The following is a 21,099-nucleotide window of genomic DNA, read 5'->3' as shown; positions in this document are numbered from 1 at the left end:
TCCTTTCATCCTTTCATCCTTTCTTCCTTCCTTTCATCCTTTTATTTATTCATCCTTTCATCCTTTCTTCCTTCCTTTCATCCTTTCATTTATTCATCCCTCTTATTCTTTAATAATAATCAAACCTCATGTCTGTAAAATCCTATTTCAAGAAGTTTCAAAAAAAATTAAATTTAAAATGGCAAAAACATTCCTTATTGTTTATTTTATAATTTATGACTTTGTGGAATAGAGTCTTCAGTTGACTAGATTTATTAGCACCATTATATTCACCAATTACATTTTATAGGACAAAAAAAAAGAAAAAATTGTTTCAATCGAAATCTAATCAACAAATCAACATTTATGATGGTCGATCAGGAAAATTTGTTGCTATAGCTGGTTATTTATTGATACTAAGGAGTATGAAATATATTCCATACTTTCGTAATCGACATAGTTTTTCACTGATTCCGAACAATTTTTTATTTTTCTGAACAATTTGTTATTCATTCCGAACAATTTGTTATCAATTCCGAACAATATGTTGCAGATTCCGAATAATGTGTCACTATAATCGCACTTTTTTATTTCAATTCTGAAAACTTTTGTAATTTCAATTCAGCTGATTCCAAATCAGTTGATTCGCAAATGTATTCCACCGATTGTGAACTGTTATCCTTTGGACTCACTTCTAATGCAATAACTTCATTTTCCAAGGATTTGGAATTTGCAGGTTTTGAGATAACTCTTAAAGATTTAGATAAATAGTTCTCCAATTCCAAATCAGAAAATGGCGAATTTTCAGAGCTTAAATTCCCTCGATCACCTTGCATCACTGAAGAACTAATTTTTAAATTATATTTTCCATAACCTGCCTCGTAAGCTGTATCAGCAACTGTATCAGAAGCTTTATCTGCAGAAACATTTTCAGAAGCTGCATCATAAGCTGTATCAGCAACTGAATCAGAAATTGTTTCAGTAGCTTTATCTGCAGACGCTATATTAGAAGCCGTATCAGAAGCTATAACAGAAGCTGTATCAGCAACTGTTTCAGAAGTTCTATCTGCAGGAACTGTATGAGAAGATGTATCAGCAACTATATCAGAATCTGTATCAGAAACTTTATCAGAAGCTATATCAGAAGCTTTATCTGCAGGAACTGTATGAGAAGCTGTATCAGCAACTATATCAGAAGCTGTATTAGCAACTATATCAGAAGCTGTATCAGAGGTGTTTATTGGTTGAATGTTATCAATGAAAGTGCAGATTTGAGTTGGTAATATATCGTTGAGAAGTTGCTCAATAGCTTTGCTTGCTCCTGCAATCACTAAACTCGATCCTTCACGCCTAAAATCAGAAAATCAAGAATTAATCTTTTTCTATTCAAAGGAAAAAAATTAAGACTTTTTGTTTCTTCTAAAATGTTAAGAGAAAATGTATCTTTGAAGAAGGGGGGGGGGAGTTGAGGCTTCTTGGATAACTTATTGAAAAAAGGATTACAGGGACTAATAATAAAACTAGATCAATAGCTCTCTTAAAACGATTACAGTTATATTTAGGAAACCCCCCCTCCCCCATTTTCTTTAGTTCTACTCTCGGTCCTGAAGCGAAAACTTGAGAACTGTGGATATCGAGATCAATGCTTGATCTATTTTTATTAATATCAACCAAATAGATTCTAGTACAATAGATGGCAACGTAGAATGTGTACACTCTCAGTACAGTTGTATTCTGTCGTCACAAGTGTCAATTCAGTTTTTGTGTCCGACAAAATCATCAATAATATTGATAATTTTAGAATAAAGTGCTTTTCTTACAGTAAAATAAGTGCAATTTTATGTGTTCTTTAGTTTCTGTTTTTTATTTAATCTTGGAAATCTTGTCAACTAATGTGAGAAAATTTCGCTTTCTTTGTTATATTTGACACTTGTGACGTCGTGTATAATTGGTTAATTTCTCTGTTGCCACCTATTGTACTTGATAATCTAATTGATATCAACAAAAGTGTATATAACTCAACCAATCGAGTGGCGTCTGGAGAAATCAGAACAGCCAATAAGAGAAGTCGTGGAATTTGAAACTTTACGCGCCAATTAATGGGTGAACTCTCATTGGTCGGAAACTGACAGGGAGAGAAAAAAAGAAAGAGCGAATCAAGCATGGTAAATTAAAAGTGTCTATATTCAGATTAAGCAATCGATATTAAAGATATACAATTTTAAAGTTCCCATGGCTGTGATCCTTTATTGTGCATTGTGTGGCTTTCATTGGTATTGAAACATTACCTATAATAATTCTGGCAGATCCTGATAAACCTGGCCACCTGGGGATCCATGTAGTAAACCTTCTCAAGGTTTAAACAGGTCCTGGATATCTCAGGTTCAAGACTCATATGCATCTCCTAAAATAAAAAAAAAATTACAGAAGTTCTTTTGATAAAGAAAAATATGTTTAGAACTCCTTGCTTTTCTCACTACGGGGTGTAAAAAAAAGATAAAAGGTGTAAGGCAAAAAGATAAACTGTTAATCTCAGTAAGGAAATGTATTGAAATATAATGTATGTTGAAATCAGATTGGATAACCAGCCTAATTTAAAGATAAATGATACCAACTTGCATCTATCTCAAATTCAGTTTGTACAACCCTGTGTTTCCTAAACGGACAGACTTTTGTTTTTTTCCGAAAGAACCCCTATATTAAACACAATTCGTTGATAAAGGTTTAAAAACGAACTAAACTGTTTTGTGCACTCCTAAACTGACCCTCCCTGCAAGCCCAATTTACAACGACAACCTTGAAACTTATGTCTGATCCATGTTTATCCAAGTTTGTCTTCATTTAATGGTTTCTTTCAGTTTCTCTGCAAAAGGAACTTGTATAATGCTTGCTTGTTAGAAACAATGGAGAAATTATCATATTTAAATATTTGTCAAGTCAGAAAAACACGAAAATCTTTCAGATCATGTTTCTAGGGTTTAACCAACTTTGCATGGAGAACCTTACATTTCCTTTTACATACAGGTTGAAATTAAATACTAAATATTTCACCTCAACATCAAGAATTTGATGATCCTGTGTACGCCATTTTCTGGATTTCTGGTAGTTATCTTCATCAGATGAATGGGCTGGATGAGCTGGATGAGCTGGATGAGAATAAGGTTGAAGGATGACACGTCTTAGCTCCGGGACGTGATGAGAATAGAGATCTCCTGCTGGGGTTAGCACCTAGAGAAAGGATAAATCTATGACTGAGAACCTAGAGCTCGGGGAGGGGGGAAAGGCAAGCTCCGCCTGTATAGCTTCATCCCGCAAACAAAGAGTCGCGGCACTGCGCTTACTTGTATCGCTTCCTAGCCGCATATATATCTTCCGGCAAAACCTCATTAACTTTAATTTTAAATGCATATTATAGATAAATCCAGCGCTAATTTAAGACGTCATGGCATTTATTACGGAATGGAGGCTATACAAGTGCGGCTAACCTTCCCCCCCCCTCGCTGGGGGGAAAGGTTAATCCTGAATATATAAGTAGACAGCAGAGTATAGATAGATATGTACCAGACCATAAATATATATAAAAAAGAGGTTTTGCAACTACACACAAAGGACATTGCCAAGTAGAGATGGAATAATGTACGCTTGTCAACAAATCTAATTTTTAAAGCCGACATTCAATTTAGATCTATTTACCCTCAGAGTCTGTTCCCCCATACTGAGCTGTTGATCCTGTATCCTGGTCCTAGTAAACCTGTGAACCAGGAGAACTAGATCCAACCCTACTCCTACTAGAACCCCTGCTAGGGTGTGAACCAGGAGACTTACAACCACAGTTCCGGAGCAGACAAGGAACAACGGTCCTGAAAATATAAGAATTATCTTTATGGGGAAAAAGAGTTTGAGGAGTTTAATAATATAAAGGGAAGTGGAAAATAAGTGGGAGAAAGGAAGAGAAGATATGGGGAAAGAAAAAGCAAAGAAATTAAGAGAGAAGATTGGGATGAGAAAGGGATTTAAAGAAGAGCAGGGATTGGGGAGTCAAGAAGATAAGGGATGAGAAGAGAAGAAGAGAAGAGATGAGGAGAGAAGAAGAAGAGAAGAGATGAGGAGAGAAGAAGAAGAGAAGAGATGGGGTGAAATGAAGAGAAGAGATAGGGAGTGGAGAAGAGAAGAGAAGAGATGGTGGGAGAAGAAGGTAAGAGATGAGGAGAAAAGAAGAGAAGAGATGGGGATAGGAGAAGAAGAGAAGGGATGGGAGGAGAGTGGGGAGTGGAGAAGAAACGAGAAGGGATGGGGGGAGAAGAAGATAAGAGATGAGGAGAAGAGATGAGAAGAGATAAGGAGAGAAGAAAAGAAGAGATGGAGAGTGGAAAAGAAAGGACTGGGGAGTAAAGTAGAGTGGGCTATATGGTGTGATCGAAGAAGATCAGGGCGGGAGAGTGAAGAAGAGAAGGACTGGGGAGTGTAGAAGAGAAGGGCTGGGGAGTGTAGAAGAGAAGAGCTGGGGAGTGAAGAAGAGAAGGGCTGGGGAGTGTAGAAGAGAAGGACTTGGGAGTGAAGAAGAGAAGGGCTGGGGAGTGCAGAAGAGAAGGGCTGGGGAGTGTAGAAGAGAAGGGCTTGGGAGTAGAGAAGAGAAGGGCTGGGGAGTGCTAGGGTATGAAGAAGAGAAGGACTGGGGAGTAAAGAAGAGAAGAGCTAGGGTATGAAGAAGAGAAGATCAAGGGTATGAAGAAGAGAAAAGATAGGGTATGAAGAAGAGAAGAGCTGGGGAGTGCAAAAGAAAAGGACTGGCGAGTGTAGAAGAGAAGGGCTGGGGAGTGGAGGAGAGAAGGGCTGGGGAGTGTAATAAAGAAGTGCTAGGGTTTGAAGAAGAGAAGGACTGGGGAGTAAAGAGGAGAAGAGCTAGGGTATGAAGATGAGAAAAGATAGGGTATGAAGAAGAGAAGAGCTAGGGTATGACGAAGAGAAGGGCTGGGGAGTGAAGGAGAGAAGAGTTAGTGTATGAAGAGGAGAATGGCCGGAGAGTGAAGAAGAGAAGGGGTAGGGTATGAAGAAGAGAAGAGCTAGGGTATGAAGAGGAGAAGGACTAGGGTATGAAGAAAAGAAGAGCTAGGGTATGAAGAGGAGAAGGACTAAGGTATGAAGAAAAGAAGGGCTAGGGTATGAAGAGGAGAAGGACTAGGGTATGAAGAAAAGAAGGGCCAGGGTATGAAGAAGAGAAGGGCTGGAGAGTGAAGAAGAGAAGGGCTGGAGAGTGAAGAAGAGAAGGGCTAGGGTATGAAGAAAAGAAGAGCTAGGGTATGAAGAGGAGAAGGACTAGGGTATGAAGAAGAGAAGGGCTGGAGAGTGAAGAAGAGAAGGGCTAGGGTATGAAGAAGATAAGGGCTAGGGTATGAAGAAGAGAAAAGCTAGGGTATGAAGAAGAGAAAAGCTAGGGTATGAAGAGGAGAAGGGCTGGAGAGTGAAGAAGAGAAAGGCTAGGGTATGAAGAGGAGAAGGGCTAGGGTATGAAGAAGAGAAAAGCTAGGGTATGAAGAGGAGAAGGGCTAAGGTATGAAGAAGAGAAGAGCTAGGGTATGAAGAAGAGAAAAGCTAGGGTATGAAGAGAAGAAGAGCTTGGGTATGAAGAGAAGAAGAGCTAGGGTATGAAGAGTAGAAGGGCTAGGGTATGAAGAAGAGAAAAGCTAGGGTATGAAGAGAAGAAGAGCTAGGGTATGAAGAAGAGAAGGAATAGGGTATGAAGAAGAGAAAAGCTAGGGTATAAAGAGAAGAAGAGCTAGGGTATGAAGAGAAGAAGAGCTAGGGTATGAAGAGAAGAAGAGCTAGGGTATGAAGAAGAGAAGAGCTAGGGTATGAAGAAGAGAAGAGCTAGGGTATGAAGAAGAGAAGAGCTAGGGTATGAAGAAGAGAAGAGCTAGGGTATGAAGAGGATTTATCTTGAATAGTTTCCCTTTAATGATGATATCACGAGTAGAGACAAATTTAACTCTATCTCATGCTTAGTACTGCCTTGAAAATACTTAAATAAAAACATCAAGAATTAATTAGTCGTGCGCAGAGGCTCGCTCTCTAACAAACAATATTCTTAAAGCGCAAGCACGCACAAACCCAATCTATGCACGCTCAAGATTGATCCTTCAAGATTCAACCAACTTTTTCGTTTAACATTTTGAATTATGTCCATGTGCACAAATTTGGCGAGATTTCTTATATTACACAAAATTAGATTTTATGAATATGCAAAGTGGTTTTATCTGAAGATAGATCATAGAAATACTTTTGAAAATAAATCCAAGAAATAATCAGAAATAGTAAAAATATAATGAGGCTAACAACGTGCAATGACAAACTGCTGTGAAAGTTCAATTTCCGAAAGAGATGAACTAAATTCTTTTAGACCTTTTTAAGTCCATAACTGGATAAATCCGTTTTAAGTAAAAAAACACATTTTTACAAAGATAAAGTTTTCCGTTGCGAATCAGGCAAGTGACTTTTTAAACAGAGGAATTGCTTAAAGAAACGTGGAACAGTCCCTTCAAAAAAGTAAAATTTAAAATATAGCAAACTTACTATCAAATCTACCCAGTGTAACCAGTGTATTAATGTTTGGTAGAAGGATAGAGAAGGAGATGAGAGAAGAGAATAGAACTGATGTTGGAATAAACTGTATTAACAAGGGAACAGTTTGCCCAGCTGTTATCAGAATTATTCCTAAAAATCAACGAAATTAGTTATCTTTAGAATCAATCTCTCCACTGTACAAAGTAATTCTAATTTTCTAATTCTTATCAGCTTGGCAACCTGATGTCGTCTGTGGCAAGATACCATGCAGTTCGTGCTAGATTGAAATATCAAAGGTTTACACCATCAGGTTGCGAAATTAACGAGATTTGAAATTAAAGATTAAGAGTTTGTGGCAAGATATCAGTTGTTTTGATTAGTTGCATGAATTAATTAAAGAGAGTGACCATGTAGACATGGTAGTTCAGCACTTGCTGGACAATTTTACACGTGAATATGTCAAATAGGTCTCAAATGAATTCTTAAAAAAATCTCTACAATACTACACACTCAGCTCAACTACCATGTCTACGCGGTCACTCCCTTTAAAGACCCAACCTGAAAAAAGGTGAACTAAAGGAGTAGAAGCATGGACTGGAGCTGGTATACTGGAAACTGGAGGTGAACCTAGACAACTGGAGACAAGGTTGGAGATAGCTTGAATCCTGGAGGATAAGTTAGAGTCTCCAGGTTCTAGGTCAGAAAAGTTCTCCTGGTCTGTACATCAGAAGATATTCAACATATTCATTCTTGTTTTTTATTTTTATTTTTATTAATGTCGCATAACATCTTATCTCAAAGAAAAAAAGAAATGTGAATCTATGAGGCTTATGATAAATTCGTTTGAGACATTTCCAGAGCCGATCTCTGTCTTAATTCGACAGTTTGCTTGCTAGAGTTTCATAATTTAATAACAATTATGCTGTAGTGTGGTACACATTTATCCCATAACTCCTCAATAAGAGAATACAGGGTTACCAAAAAAGGATGAGAATATAAAGACGACCTGAAACTCATATAATACAACGGTTCATAGGTTAAATTAAGTCTACTGCCTTTCATGTAAACTTGTAATGCCATATTTAATGATTTGGCAAAGAATGAAAGAAGACTACAGTTGTACGGAGTTATGAATATAAGGAAACAGATTTCGTAGTTGTTTCTGAATTTCATCCTTTGTGGGTAGAAAAACAGTTTACAATTACTTTTAGAATTATGATATAGTTAAACCTTTAAAAAAATAGAGAAAGATTTAAAGTTTTTTTGTCTGCATCTTTTTGAAGGAAACTATATGATTTTGAAATAAACAATGGAATTTAAAAACAAAATATTAAACAGAATTAATTCTATTAATTCATTACCACTTCTAGTGAGCAAAATATTTCATAAAAGACATTTTTTAAATATCATTTATATTACGCGTTCTAAGTGTTATTTTTCTAAAAGGACAGCGCAAAGGTGCAGTTTATGCTTTTTCTGCAAAAAGAGTTTGTTCTTGGTTACAAAGTATCAATGCAAAATCTTTGTTAATGAGTAAAACAATTAGAACTTCAAACACATTTTTCAAATTTTGGTTATAAAAGAATATGGAAAGAACCCGTATCCTTATAATACAAGGGAACCCGGAACCCGTATCCTTTTAATACAAGGGAACCCGGAACCCGTATCCTTATTATACAAGGGAACCCGGAACCCGTATCCTTATAATACAAGGGAACCCGGAACCCGTATCCTTATAATACAAGGGAACCCGGAACATGTATCCTTAAAATACAAGGGAACACGGAACCCGTATCCTTATAATACAAGGAAACTTGGAACCAATATACTTATAATACAAGGAAACCCGGAACCCGAATCCTTATAATACAAGGAAACCCGGCACCCGTATCCTTATAATACAAGGGAACCCGGAACCCGTATCCTTATAACAAGTCCTGGAGCTTTTACATTAGTTGTTCTTTATACCTTTAATAAACCTAAAAGTTACAATATATCATAAATCTATACACCTGCATAAGCTCTATAACCCTCAAAGTGTAACAAATAAAACGCGAACATATATTTGCTGCAATATATGCCTGCTTCCTACTACAGGGTGTTTAAATCCATTTATTCGATTTTTAAGAAAAGCAAAGTTCTTATCAGAAAAAAATGTCATCAACGCTGACAACTATATAATTGTGGATACCGAGTTCAAGGCTTGGTCTCCTCTTTTGATTAATTTCAAAATTATTTTAATCTTTAGTTTTTAGCCCTGAAAACTGTATACAATTCAACCAATAGAGTGACTTATGCATAATTCCGAACAGCCAATCAGAAGTGTCCACAATGGATATTCAGATTAAGCGAACGGTATTAAGGGCATCCAATTTTAAAGTTCCCAGCTAAGAACTTTTAAAGTTTTAACATTTTCTAAATTTAAACATTTTAATAATAATGTTGAGACACCCTGTTTTAGTTTCCAGCTCTATTATAGTTTAATTATGAAAATAAGTAAAAAGTTGAAATATTTCATTTATTATCTTCATTCCTATCGACACAGCTAGAACAGCCAGGAGCACAGATTTCAGGAGAACCCCTCCCACCCCCTCCACACTCCAGGGGCACTGGAAGGGGGGAGGAGGGGGGAAGGAGGGGAAGGTGGTGAAGGTGTTTGAAAGAGCGGAGGAGAGAAGGATGGAGATGAGGAGAAGGATGAAGAATCTTGAGATTGAGAGAATGAGTTTAATGTTGCGAACTAGTCTAGATTTGATGGTGGTTAGATCAGGTCCCTCTCCTATATATACTCCAGGCAGTGCCTAAACATAAACTAATTACTTAATGCATAGATGAAAGGGGAGGGGAGGAAATGAAGAGGGGGGGGTGTAAACTAGATGTAAGGAAGGGGTAAATTTGGGGGAAGGAAGGGTGAAGAACGTGGAGGGTAAAGGAGAGGGAAGGAAAGAGTGCTTGAATGGGTTATTTGATGGGGGTGGGGGTTAAAAGAAGAGGGGGAGGGAGAAAGGGAGTAGTAGAGGGAGGGGGGGGGTAGAGATGGATGAAGTTTCTTAACATAATTATTAAACAGACAGCAGGCCCAGAAATATTATTGTACAATTTACAATGTTAATAGATAGCTTTAAATTTACAATGTTAATAGATAGCTTTAAATTTACAATGTAAAAAGATAGCTTTAAATTTACAACGTAAATAGATAGGCTTAAATTTACAAAGTAAATAGATAGCTTTAAATTTACAATGAAAATAGATATCTTTAAATTTACAGTGTAAATTGATAGCTTTAAATTTACAATGCTTTACAATGTAAATTGATAGTTTAAATTGGGATTTTAGAAATCCAAAATTCAATTTAAAGGATGTTAAAAAGTTTATCAAAATTTTTAGGGATGAAATCTTGGAGATAATCTGAAATTATGGGAAGAAAGCCATATTTAAAAAAAGGTCTATATTGAGCTAAATACCTTTATAGCAATGAGGATACCCAGCGCAGAGAATCCTAAAGCTGCATCACAAGCTTGTATATTAAGATGATTTGTGTACATATACTGTACAGCAGACAGTACATTACCTAAAAACAAGTTTTATATAAAAATGGTTTGTGTATATATACTGTACAGAAGACAGTGCATTACCTAAAATTAAGCTTTTATGTTAAGATAATTTGTGTACATGTACTGTACAGTGGACAGTACATTACCTAAAATTAAGCTTGTATATTAAGATAACATGTATACATGTACTGTACAATGGACAGTACATTACCTAAAACAACAGATAAAATACATATGACGAGACGAATTCAAGGTTAGTTTCACTCTTCTCCCTTGAAAAGGGCCTTTGCTGCTGAAATTGTGGCAGTAAAAATTATACATTTCAATTAAAAATAATTTTGATTTAATACAAAAATTTACTTCTAAAATCCTGACTCTTATTTCTAAATTTGCAGAGGGAACAGATAAGGATCTTATTAAAATTGTCCAAGCTGGCTTAAAAAAATTAAATATAATTTCAGATTTTAATGCCAAAATAAGTAGCCAATAGCTTGACATACCTCGAGGTTGAGATTAATGCATGCCTAGCATGCCAATAATCCATTATAGTTTGGCATACCTAGAGGTTGAGATGGTTGCATGCCCAGCATGCCAATAATCCATTATAGTTTGGCATACCTGGAGGTTGAGATTAATGCATGCCTAGCATGCCAATAATCCATTATAGTTTGGCATACCTAGAGGTTGAGATGGTTGCATGCCCAGCATGCCAATAATCCATTATAGTTTGGCATACCTGGAGGTTGAGATGGTTGCATGCCCAGCATGCCAATACTTGAATAGCTCGATATAAGAAACATACTGCTGCATCCTAGTCCTGTGAGAACAGTCGGGGAAACATAACGAGAAACATCTCCTGGAATAAAATATATACAATATTATCATCATCATTATATAGATATTCTTATTATTATTATCATAATTATTATTAGAAGTAGTAGAAGCAATATAATTATTATTTTTATCATTTTAAACGGAATTATTCTTATCATTATTTTTTTCAGGTATACTTTTTTTAAAGATAAACTAAAATATTGGAGACTTTAACGAGAAAAGTAAGGTATCGTAACTCTAATATTAGAAAATACAGATCAGTGAACCTAATGCAATAAAACATAGTTTAAGCGCAAACTCTGAGATCCCTTTAAAGCTCTATGCGACCAGATTTAATGAATTTGAGCCAGGTCTGGAGACGGTTCAACCACGATCTTGAATTGGGGATGTAGGATTTGTCCTTGTCTTAACAATTAACATGCAGAACTATAGATAAGTATTTGTATCGACGGTAGTTAGTCCAGCTACTTATATCAAGGGAACTGAGTTCTTTCAACAAACTCTGATTTTCTAATTCCCATATCTTTGAAATCCTATGTCGTATACCTTTACTTTTTAAAACAATGAATTATGTAAGGTGAAATAGTCTAAGTTTGAAAAATCAAAAGTTTATACCACTAGGATGCAAAAATATAGGGATTTAGTAGTACAAACAAACTGTAATGTTGTACATACACATTTGATCTTGTTAGAATTTGTTAGAATTCCGTTTTGAAAAAAAAACATATGGAACGCTTATTATGGGAGGTTACTGAATTTCTACCAATCCGCAAAAACATGGATAAATAAAGAAATTAATGGCATCTCAGAACAGATTTTAGTTTTCATATTTTTTTACTTTAAACCTTCAAATAAAACTATTCAGCCGAAACTGGTATCTACTCTTCTGTTTACAAGTTTAAAACTAAAATATATATCATTTGAAAATATATACTATTTAAAAGAGGTGGAACCATTCAATATCTAAGGAAAGATAATTATAGGCCAACATTGGGTGGAGTTAAGGAGACCCTTGTGAAGAAGTTCTTTACGAAGACACCATTAGAAAAATTAAGAAAGGAAAGCTATTCTCTGGAAATGTCTACTTCTATCATACACAAAACTATGCACAAGATCTTGAAGTTTGATCCATAATGATTGTTTGGAGTTTCTTCTAGATAAAGATAGATTCGCATAAGACGAGATTTTTCATCTTGAAAGATATAAATGTGCAGAGATGTTTTAAAGATATTCCTATTATATAGATTACCTTGGTCGGTTGTGAACATTGGCTGTTCTTATGTCATTGAGTACTTGTGGTGTACATGAGTTCTGTAGAGAGAAATTTAAGTTAGTTTAGTCCTTCTCATGTCCTTCTTCAGTTCTCGTCAATATGATTGCTAAGTGAAATATTGTTGTTCAAATAGTTCCTTTCCCGGAGTTATTTTACACTCTATTATGAAATCCATTAAAACACCAAATCACCCAGCTTATCATTGAAGTACACTTTGACCCCTAGAAGTATGAGTTCGCGGACTGTACAGTTCTTGGTTGTTTTACGTACATAAACTATCTATGTTTATTTATTTATCTATGGTATCTTCCGGATAATTTCCAGAACCGCATCATCTCCAACCGTCTGGAATTCTTCAGGTCTGTCAAGAGCCCGGACATAAATCCACCCAATGGATTTTTCTTCTGGGGTACAGCTGAGAAGTGTACTTTTGATGCCAAACCTAGAAGTCTCTGGACCAGATGAAGAAAGTCGTGGAGAATTTTGCAAACAGCGTCACAAGAGACACTTTGGAGTGAATATTTCCATTTACTGTTATAGCGCCGATATAAGGATTTATCTCTAATTGGATACTGAGATAGATAGAAAGATAGATGTAACCGCCTTGCAATTTCTATTGGTTCAGAATAGACACCAAACACATGGCTGAACCCTGATTGGATCAGGCGCTAATGGACTCGGCATACTAGAGCAGAGAATGAGGACGGACACTTTAAACATTATTTAAAATTATCATTTAATACATTTGTTTGTAAACAAAACCTTCCATAATGTTTTATTAATAAATGTAATCATAAAAATATATATTCCTTTTTCCATTGTATTAGAAAATAATCAAAATTGACAAGATTGTACACTTTTCATTAACACATATAAATTCCTGAGCGTAAACAAATAAGAAAAACGTGTTGAACAGATATATTTAGTCATTTATTTTCAACAGTAAACATTGATACACGTAAATACACTCTACACACAAATGGTTTGCTTTTAAAGTTTATTGAACAAACTACTTCAAATTAAATAGATTTTATGTGACCTATGCATACAAAGTTCTGTTATAAAATTCGAAGCACGTTTTATTTTCCATTTGAACATTGACATTTATGTGGCGTAGTATTTTAAACCCAGCCTGGAAGATTTGAAAGGAAACGAGAATGCCAGAAGGTCCGATGTAAATTGAGAAAAAGGTAAAAACTTTGTAAAAATGTGAAGATTCTGGGTTTAGGTCAAAATAAGAAGGGTTTAAAAACATTCCTAAAACATTGCATTGCTACTCAGTCGCGGTGTTTTAAAATAAAATAAAACAAATTCCTACCTTTCCCTGAAAAAAAGATCATCTGAACAAAATATATAAGAAAATATATGAAATATATTAAGAAAAATGTCATAATTTTTCTTAGAATAAATCTCACAATCTTTCATCTTCATTCATGCTTCATCTTTATTCATACTTCATCTTCATTCATCCTTCATCTTCATTCATCCTTCATCTTCATTCATTCTTCATCTTCATTCATCCTTCATCTTCATCTTCATTGATTCTTCATCTTCATTGATTATTCATCTTCATTCATCTTCATTCATCCATTATCTTCATTCATCTTCATTCATTCTTCATCTTCATTCATTCTTCATCTTCATTCATTCTTCATCTCCATTCATTCCTCATCTTCATCTTCATTTATCTACATTCATCCTTCATATTCATTCCGTCTTTCTTCACATTGATCTTTCATCTTGATTCATCCTTCCCATTACAGTTTTCATTTCTTTATTTTATTCCTTTCCCCTCTAGGTATTGTACTCTTAGATCTTTATTGCAAATAAAACAGTAGGCAGCTTTTTATTTACCCTCCCAGGGGGGAGGGTATTGGGGGAAGGAGGGGGGGGGGCAGCTTTCGGAATACCAATTAATTCAAGAGAGATCAATAATCAGATTCAATAAAAAAGCTGAAAGTATCCAGAAGAATTATCACAATTAGAGACAATTAAAAAACACTTTAAAAAAACACCTAAAAAAAAATTATAATGTTTACATCCCTCTCTACCAGCTTAATATCCCCTGAATAAGGAACTTAACAACCGTGAACAAATATTATATTTTGAGACGAATTAGAACCAAACTCTAAATCACACTTAAACCCCAATCTTCTTGATCAGGGATCAAAGTTCAGGAAACGATATCCAACAAATTATTTTGAACCAATTTTAAAGGAACTCTAGAGCCCATTTCCCGGTTCGTAGTTCTAGTGATTGAGTAAAGAAAAAATACGTGATCCAAAAGAAGACAATAAAAAAGTTTGTACAATGATAACCAGAAAACTATGGAATAAAAAGACGACAATATGCAAATATGTATTTGATGTTGTTAAAAAGCAAATAGTTTTACTAGACACTTATTAAACCAATAATTTAGTGAAATGGGTGTATATAACTTTTAAACAGAGAAAAGATACGCAAGACAAAGGTGCATGTGTTCTTATCAAAAATCATCATAAATCGATTTATAAAATGTAAGGTTTTATGAAGAATAAAATCACTTCAGCGACTTTTCTATTGTTCATAAAATGTGTTCATGACAAAGGGTAAAAGTGTTCATGAGAAAGAAAATGCGCCTCGGAATAAAAAAATGCTTATTTTACTTTTGGAGTATAGGGTAAATGAATGGAGTAAATATGTTTATTGTTTATGGGTCATGGGGTCGTAATTAGGGGGTAGTATCGACTATTCTCCCCTAAAATATAACCATATATAACCTATACAAGGAGGGGTCATGGGGTCGTAATTAGGGGGGAAGTATCGACTATTCTCCCCCTATAATAGCGTAATTAGGGGGGAAGTATCGACTATTCTCCCCCTAAAATAGCGTAATTAGGGGGGAAGTATCGACTATTCTCCCCCTAAAATACGTAATTAGGGGGGAAGTATCGACTATTCTCCCCCTAAAATTGCTTAATCAAAATCAAACAAATGCTTTCCCCTAATTTACAAACGGGAAAGGGGCAAAGAATATAACCCCCCCCCCCCATCCCCCTAATTCAACTTATGTTCTTTTATATGAAATAGCAGTGCTCCTACCCTTGATCTCCATTATGCCAATTTAATGGCGAAACTTTAGTCTATAAGTCGTCTTCTTATTGCAGAGTAATGCTAGTTTAACACAAAGGGGAAATATCAATTACTTTATCATATCTTATAAGCATGAAACCCTATCATGCTGTTAAACTGTTCCAGCAAAATTGTTTGAAAATAATGGTTTTATTTTGGATAAAAAATTGATCATCATCTAGAGCGGTGCTAGGTGCCAACTCTATCATATTAAAATCATGAAAACAAAATGGAAAATTCATAAAAATATGAATTCACATATATACCATTTTGTTCCCTGTAATTTCGAATTTAACATATTCCAACATTATTTTACATATTTTAGACCAAACTTCAAAGAATTTATTTTCAACGGCCGGACATAAAATAACAAGGCCCATGTTCACATTGGAGGGGAGGGGGGGGGATCGACTCACAGTTATCAAAATCAAGCAGATTTTCAGATTCGAAGAACTAAAGCTAAGAACACATGGGTTAACGAGGTTAAATCACAGATCAAGGCGTTATGACGCTTCAAAGTCGACTACCGCATGAAAAAATATGTGTATAAATTATCAGTCAAAACTTACACTTTCAAAGCGACAATATCTTCAAACTTATTGATCCGATTAACCGGTTTTTAAGGTACCGTTGTGAATCGGGCATTGACATTTTAGCATGGAGGGTTACGTAAAGTTACGCTTACATTTCCTTTAACTCCAACCAAGAGAAACTTTAATCGACGCTAAACCCTTATAAACTTTATCTCATTTGATTATTTGAAGATCAATAGAATTATTCGATTGCGATAATACGGTTAGATAAGTGAATTATCTGGTTTGAGTTTGCGACTATACAAAAGTATAAGAAAAGCAATATTATCAGAGCTGAAAACTTTAGAATGATGGATATCAGGATTAAGGCTTAATCCACTCTTTTTCTTAATCTCGAGATTAAATATTGCTTGATTAATGCATGATTTTAATCTTCAGATTAATTATTCGACGGGATATCTGGATATTTCATTCTAAAGTTTTCAGCTCTGGAATTACAAATAAGAATTTTGACTTTCTTGTTAACAACTCTACAACAAGAGAAGTTATGACTGAAACATTAAATTTTCTTAATCTTACGTCACACGAGTCTAACGCTTTAGTAATTGTAAATTGGCGGTACAGTCGAAACTAGGATCGTTCAGGTTTTGTTTGACATGCAAATAACTTTAGTTTATCGTGAATTACACCAACAACTAACCTATTTTTAAGACTGCGAGGAGGATAAGAAGTCCTGAAGAGATGAGGAGGGATAGGGAGGCAGATGGGAGGGAGGAGGGAGAGGAGGTGTACAGGAGGAGGAGAGGTAGTGATGGGCAGGCCGTCATACTTATAGAAGGGGACATCAGGCATAATAGCAGAGAATATATACCTAGAATACATTTAGCGATTAAAAAAAATTATAATAATGATAAAAACAAAAAATTCAGCAAGTGTCTCCTTTACTAAGCAGTAATGTGTTATTGTGAATATAAAACATAAGTTCTAAATACAGTTTATTTAGTAAAAACTCACAACGGTTAAAACAGAACCATAAAGGAACCATAAAGGTTATTGTTATAGTTTCCATTTTAGGAACACGGTCTGATTCTTTGTTTCTATTGTTTTAAATAGAAACAAATAAGAATACAATGATACATGGTACAGATAAAGATCAAACTACAGATTACTATAGATGGAACAAGATTTACACAAATTAGTACAGATTACACAGATTGAACAAAAGAAAAAATTGATACATATAAAGATTTACCCATAGTTTACTCAGACGGGAAAAGATCACAAAATTTCATTAATTTAGATAAAGATTTAATCACAGTTTACGCAGATTTAAAAGGATACAATGGTTCATTCCAAGATTAAACAATAAACATATATTATAGATAGAACAAAATTTACTTGGAGATACATCGGTACACGGATAAAGATTTAATCACGGATAGCACAGCTAGACCAAGATTTACAAAGATATGTTGTACACAGATAAAGAAATGACGACTCAATTGCAACCGTAGACAAATCATCCGTACAACAACTGTACACTCAAATTTTAGTACTTTGCTATTCTAACCCTGCACTATAGAAGTCGTGCAAATTCAAATAAACTCAAGGTTAGGGTTTCTTGTCCTGTCTATGAAATCTGTGAACCCAACTCATAGTGATTGGTTAAACCAAAAAAGAAACCTTTAAAACGCCGGTTTTTAAATTCCATGAGAAATATTTGGAGATATTGCAAATGAGCCATTTGTATGCAATTCTAGGGCGAATTTAAAGAATTTGAGCCGCGGCTTAAATTCAAGCCGGGACTCAAATATAGTTTGTTCCACTTAAAATTGTATTTAATTTTTCAAGATTTAAGCCGGCGCTCAATTCAAACAGGTTTTTGGAGGAATTGAAACGCGACTTAAATTCATTAAATTCGGACAATGGTTTGTTTAAATTGTAAACCCACACACTTTTTTATCATTTATTTAAAGTAATAATCTGTTTGTTTGGATATTCCATCTTAACTAAGGAGTCCATTGTCTGATGTGTCTCAAATTTTGATTTGGGAATCGTGTTTACGTAATATCTTTACACAAATTATCATTTGAAAATAATTTTTTTCATCATATAATTATTTATTTTTGTATTTTTTTGCAAATGATTTTTATTTTGATTTAAAAAAAAAAATTTTTTATTTTACCGGTTGAGAGAAGTAGGATATCAGGCCTGCAGCCCAGGGTAAGGGATAGAGCTAAGCATAGAGGAGCAGTTAGAACCACAGAACATAACGAGGATACAATATCATCTTTTAACTTTACCCTTGTGTATCCAGATACAAGGGATATAACAGGTATATACTGGGATATATCCAGTTTGCGCATTCTTCACCGCGCGGATATAAACATAGAAGATTACTGCATGGATGTCAGGATCACTGGATATAAACAACTTCAGTTTTCACTGCAGAAACACTGCAAGGCAATTTGTATACGGTGAGAAGTTTGTCACTATCATCGATCTTGCCAGGCTACATTTGTTTCATAAAACGTGCTGGGTCGACTCTACACTGGGTAGTCCAGACTGGACATTCAGTTCACGGTGTACCGGTTCGGATCATGCTACTTTTAGAGTGGTTGCTTGGTGGTGCTGTGTCAGCTTATTCTTACTGAGTGTTCGATATGTCGAACTGTCGTTGGATGGTTTTGCTAGGACGATAAAGACATTAGAATTTATGTTTTAGGTCTTTCTGCTAGACAATCTAGACATGTCTGCATATCCTCTAAACATTTCTGCATACCCTCTAGACCATTTTCCACTAAAATCCACTATTTATTGGGTCAGAATACTGCAAATCACTGTAGACCAGACCAAAAGCTTAGTGAGACCTTTCTGCACCCATTCTAAACCTTTCTGCTTTCCTTCTAAACTCTTCTGTCCTCCCACTATTTGAATCCTTTAAGTTGATGAATTTATGGGATTGTTGATGGTCTAGATCAGTGGGAGAGAAAACATTACCAGGGTCCCAATAAGGATTGATATCAAACTAGACCATAATCCTGGTTTGGATATAGACCTATTAACAGACATAGATAAAGAGAGATGAGTGGGATTTATTAATTGGATCTCACAAAACAAAGGTTAGCTATTCAAATGTCACTTTGTCCCATTTCGTCCCCGTTGGTTTACTTGAATACTGTAATATGAAATTCCTCCTGTGCTTGGAGTTCTGCCAGGTACTTCAGATGAAACGCAGTGATCATCTTAATGTAAAAAATCTGAAATTCAGAATAGGTTTGTAATTAACTTTACGAGCTATACTAGAGATGCGCATCGTTTTCTCAACCAACAAAAATTTTAAATCGTTCGAAGGATCTTAAATTTTTTTTACTAAACGACCTAATTTTCCAAAAGATTTTGAAAAAAAGATAGTTTTTTTACTGAACAAAAGATTTTTCTAAACTTTCGTTCTGGAAGAAAACGAACGAAATGGATGAAAAATTAACGATAATTTTGAACGATTAAAAAAAACGAACGATGAACGTGCCCCAGCTCTAGCTTTACATCCATCTTCAGGATAGTTTGGTCAAGATACACATATGCTCTACACATATGCTCTATTTATCATTTTCTTGAGGATTCATCTCAAATATTTAATTAAGAAATAATTTCTAGTTGAACGAACATATGGACTTAATTATAATTATATCAGAGATGACAGAAGGGAAGCAATCATATGTTTAGAAATTATTAAATGGACGGTTAGAAATTATTAAAAGGACTGTTAGAAATTATTAAATGGACGGTTAGAAATTATTAAATGGACGGTTAGAAATTATTAAAGGGACAATTAGAAATTATGATAGGGACGGGTAGAAATTATTAAAGGGATGGTTAGGAATTATTAAAGGGACGGTTAGGAATTATTAAAGAGACTGTTAGAAATTATTGAAGGGACGCCAAAATGTTCACATCTTTCTGTCTATGTTCAGGAATTTATAAACGCCAGAATGTTCAAAACTCTCTGTTCAGTGTTCATGAATTTCTAAACGCTAGAATGTTCACAACTCTATGTCTATGTACAGGAATTGCTAAACCCTAGAATGTGCCAAACTAAGTGTCTAGTGTTCAGGAATTTCTAAATACCAAAATGTAAACGTCAGCATGTTCTAAACTCTTTATTTAGTGCCAAAATGTTCACAACTCTCTGTCCAGTGTTCAAGAATTTCTAACGCTAGAATGTTCACAACTCTATGTCTATGTAAAGGAATTTCTATTTAGTACCAAAATGTTCACAACTCTCTGTCTAGTGTTCAGGAATTCCTAAACGCCAGAATATTCAAAACTCTCGGTCTAGTGTTCAGGAATTCCTAAACGCCAGAATATTCAAAACTCTCGGTCTATTTATTATTTTTATACAAAATACATAACCCTTGAATGAAAATTGCGACCTGTCCCATTATACAGAAAAAACAACCTTGGTATTCTGTACATAAACATGTTTACAACCAATCTTCCAGCTTTTCAGTAATTTAATTTTCTTTAATGTAAACAATTAAAATATACACGCTTAATATGCGTAAACATTTCTCGTAAATAGCGTATATGTATGAAGCTAATTTTATGTAAAATACCGATTATATTTGAACAAAACACGCAACACAAATTTGCAAACCAAAATATTTGGTTAGGTTTAAAAACGTGATTAATTGAGCATACTTAAACATTTTCTCTTTTGCATCTTTTTTAATTTATTTATGTTTATGTTTTTTGCCGCAACTATACAAATATAAAAGACGGAGATAGGAATCTCAAGAACACTTTTTTTCATTTTTTTTTTCAATTTCATAACGATCCAGACATGAATTTATTGTGGAAAATGACTTCAAAAGTTAATTTGGGCAGTCTGGATACAGTGAATCCCAGATATGTGAAGTAATAGCAAGGGTTTTATAATGTCATATTGCATGTATAAGATCAAATGCCGCGGAAAATGAGTTTAACATTAACATATCAATTGCATTCATATTGTTTACCTTGAATTAATGATAAAAGAAGGTTCTTTAAAATTATCAAAAAACTTATGACAGTCTATGTATTCATATAGATCTGGGATGCACTGTAATATGTTTAACTTAAAAAAGTTGCGAGTAAATCTTTCATACACAAATATTACATAAAAGCATATTTCATAGACAAAATATTTCATAGACAGAATATTTCATAGACAGAATATTTCATAGACAGAATATTTCATTGACAGGATATTTCA

At 34.7% G+C, this 21,099-nt stretch overlaps 1 protein-coding gene across 1 annotated transcript; it reads right to left on the bottom strand.

The window, feature by feature from the left end:
• Window positions 1-236: 236 nt before the first annotated feature.
• Window positions 237-19,101, bottom strand: LOC111710299 (C4-dicarboxylic acid transporter DauA). The gene is made up of 11 exons (XM_023484352.1): window positions 18,031-19,101; window positions 16,546-16,716; window positions 10,831-10,950; window positions 10,005-10,111; window positions 9,074-9,341; window positions 7,099-7,257; window positions 6,550-6,690; window positions 3,673-3,839; window positions 3,031-3,207; window positions 2,268-2,383; window positions 237-1,329 (listed from the first exon to the last, which is right to left on the bottom strand). The coding sequence occupies exons 1-11, from the start codon at window positions 18,209-18,211 to the stop codon at window positions 567-569; spliced, it is 2,370 nt and encodes a 789-aa protein (XP_023340120.1). The 5' UTR covers window positions 18,212-19,101; the 3' UTR covers window positions 237-566.
• Between the last annotated feature and the right edge of the window lie 1,998 nt (window positions 19,102-21,099).

Source organism: Eurytemora carolleeae, unplaced genomic scaffold (assembly GCF_000591075.1).
Source record: "Eurytemora carolleeae unplaced genomic scaffold, Eaff_2.0 scaffold936, whole genome shotgun sequence".
NCBI classification, from domain to species: Eukaryota; Metazoa; Arthropoda; class Copepoda; order Calanoida; family Temoridae; genus Eurytemora; species Eurytemora carolleeae.
The sequence above is the reverse complement of the archived record's forward strand: the minus strand, read 5'-3'. Positions and strand labels throughout refer to the sequence as shown.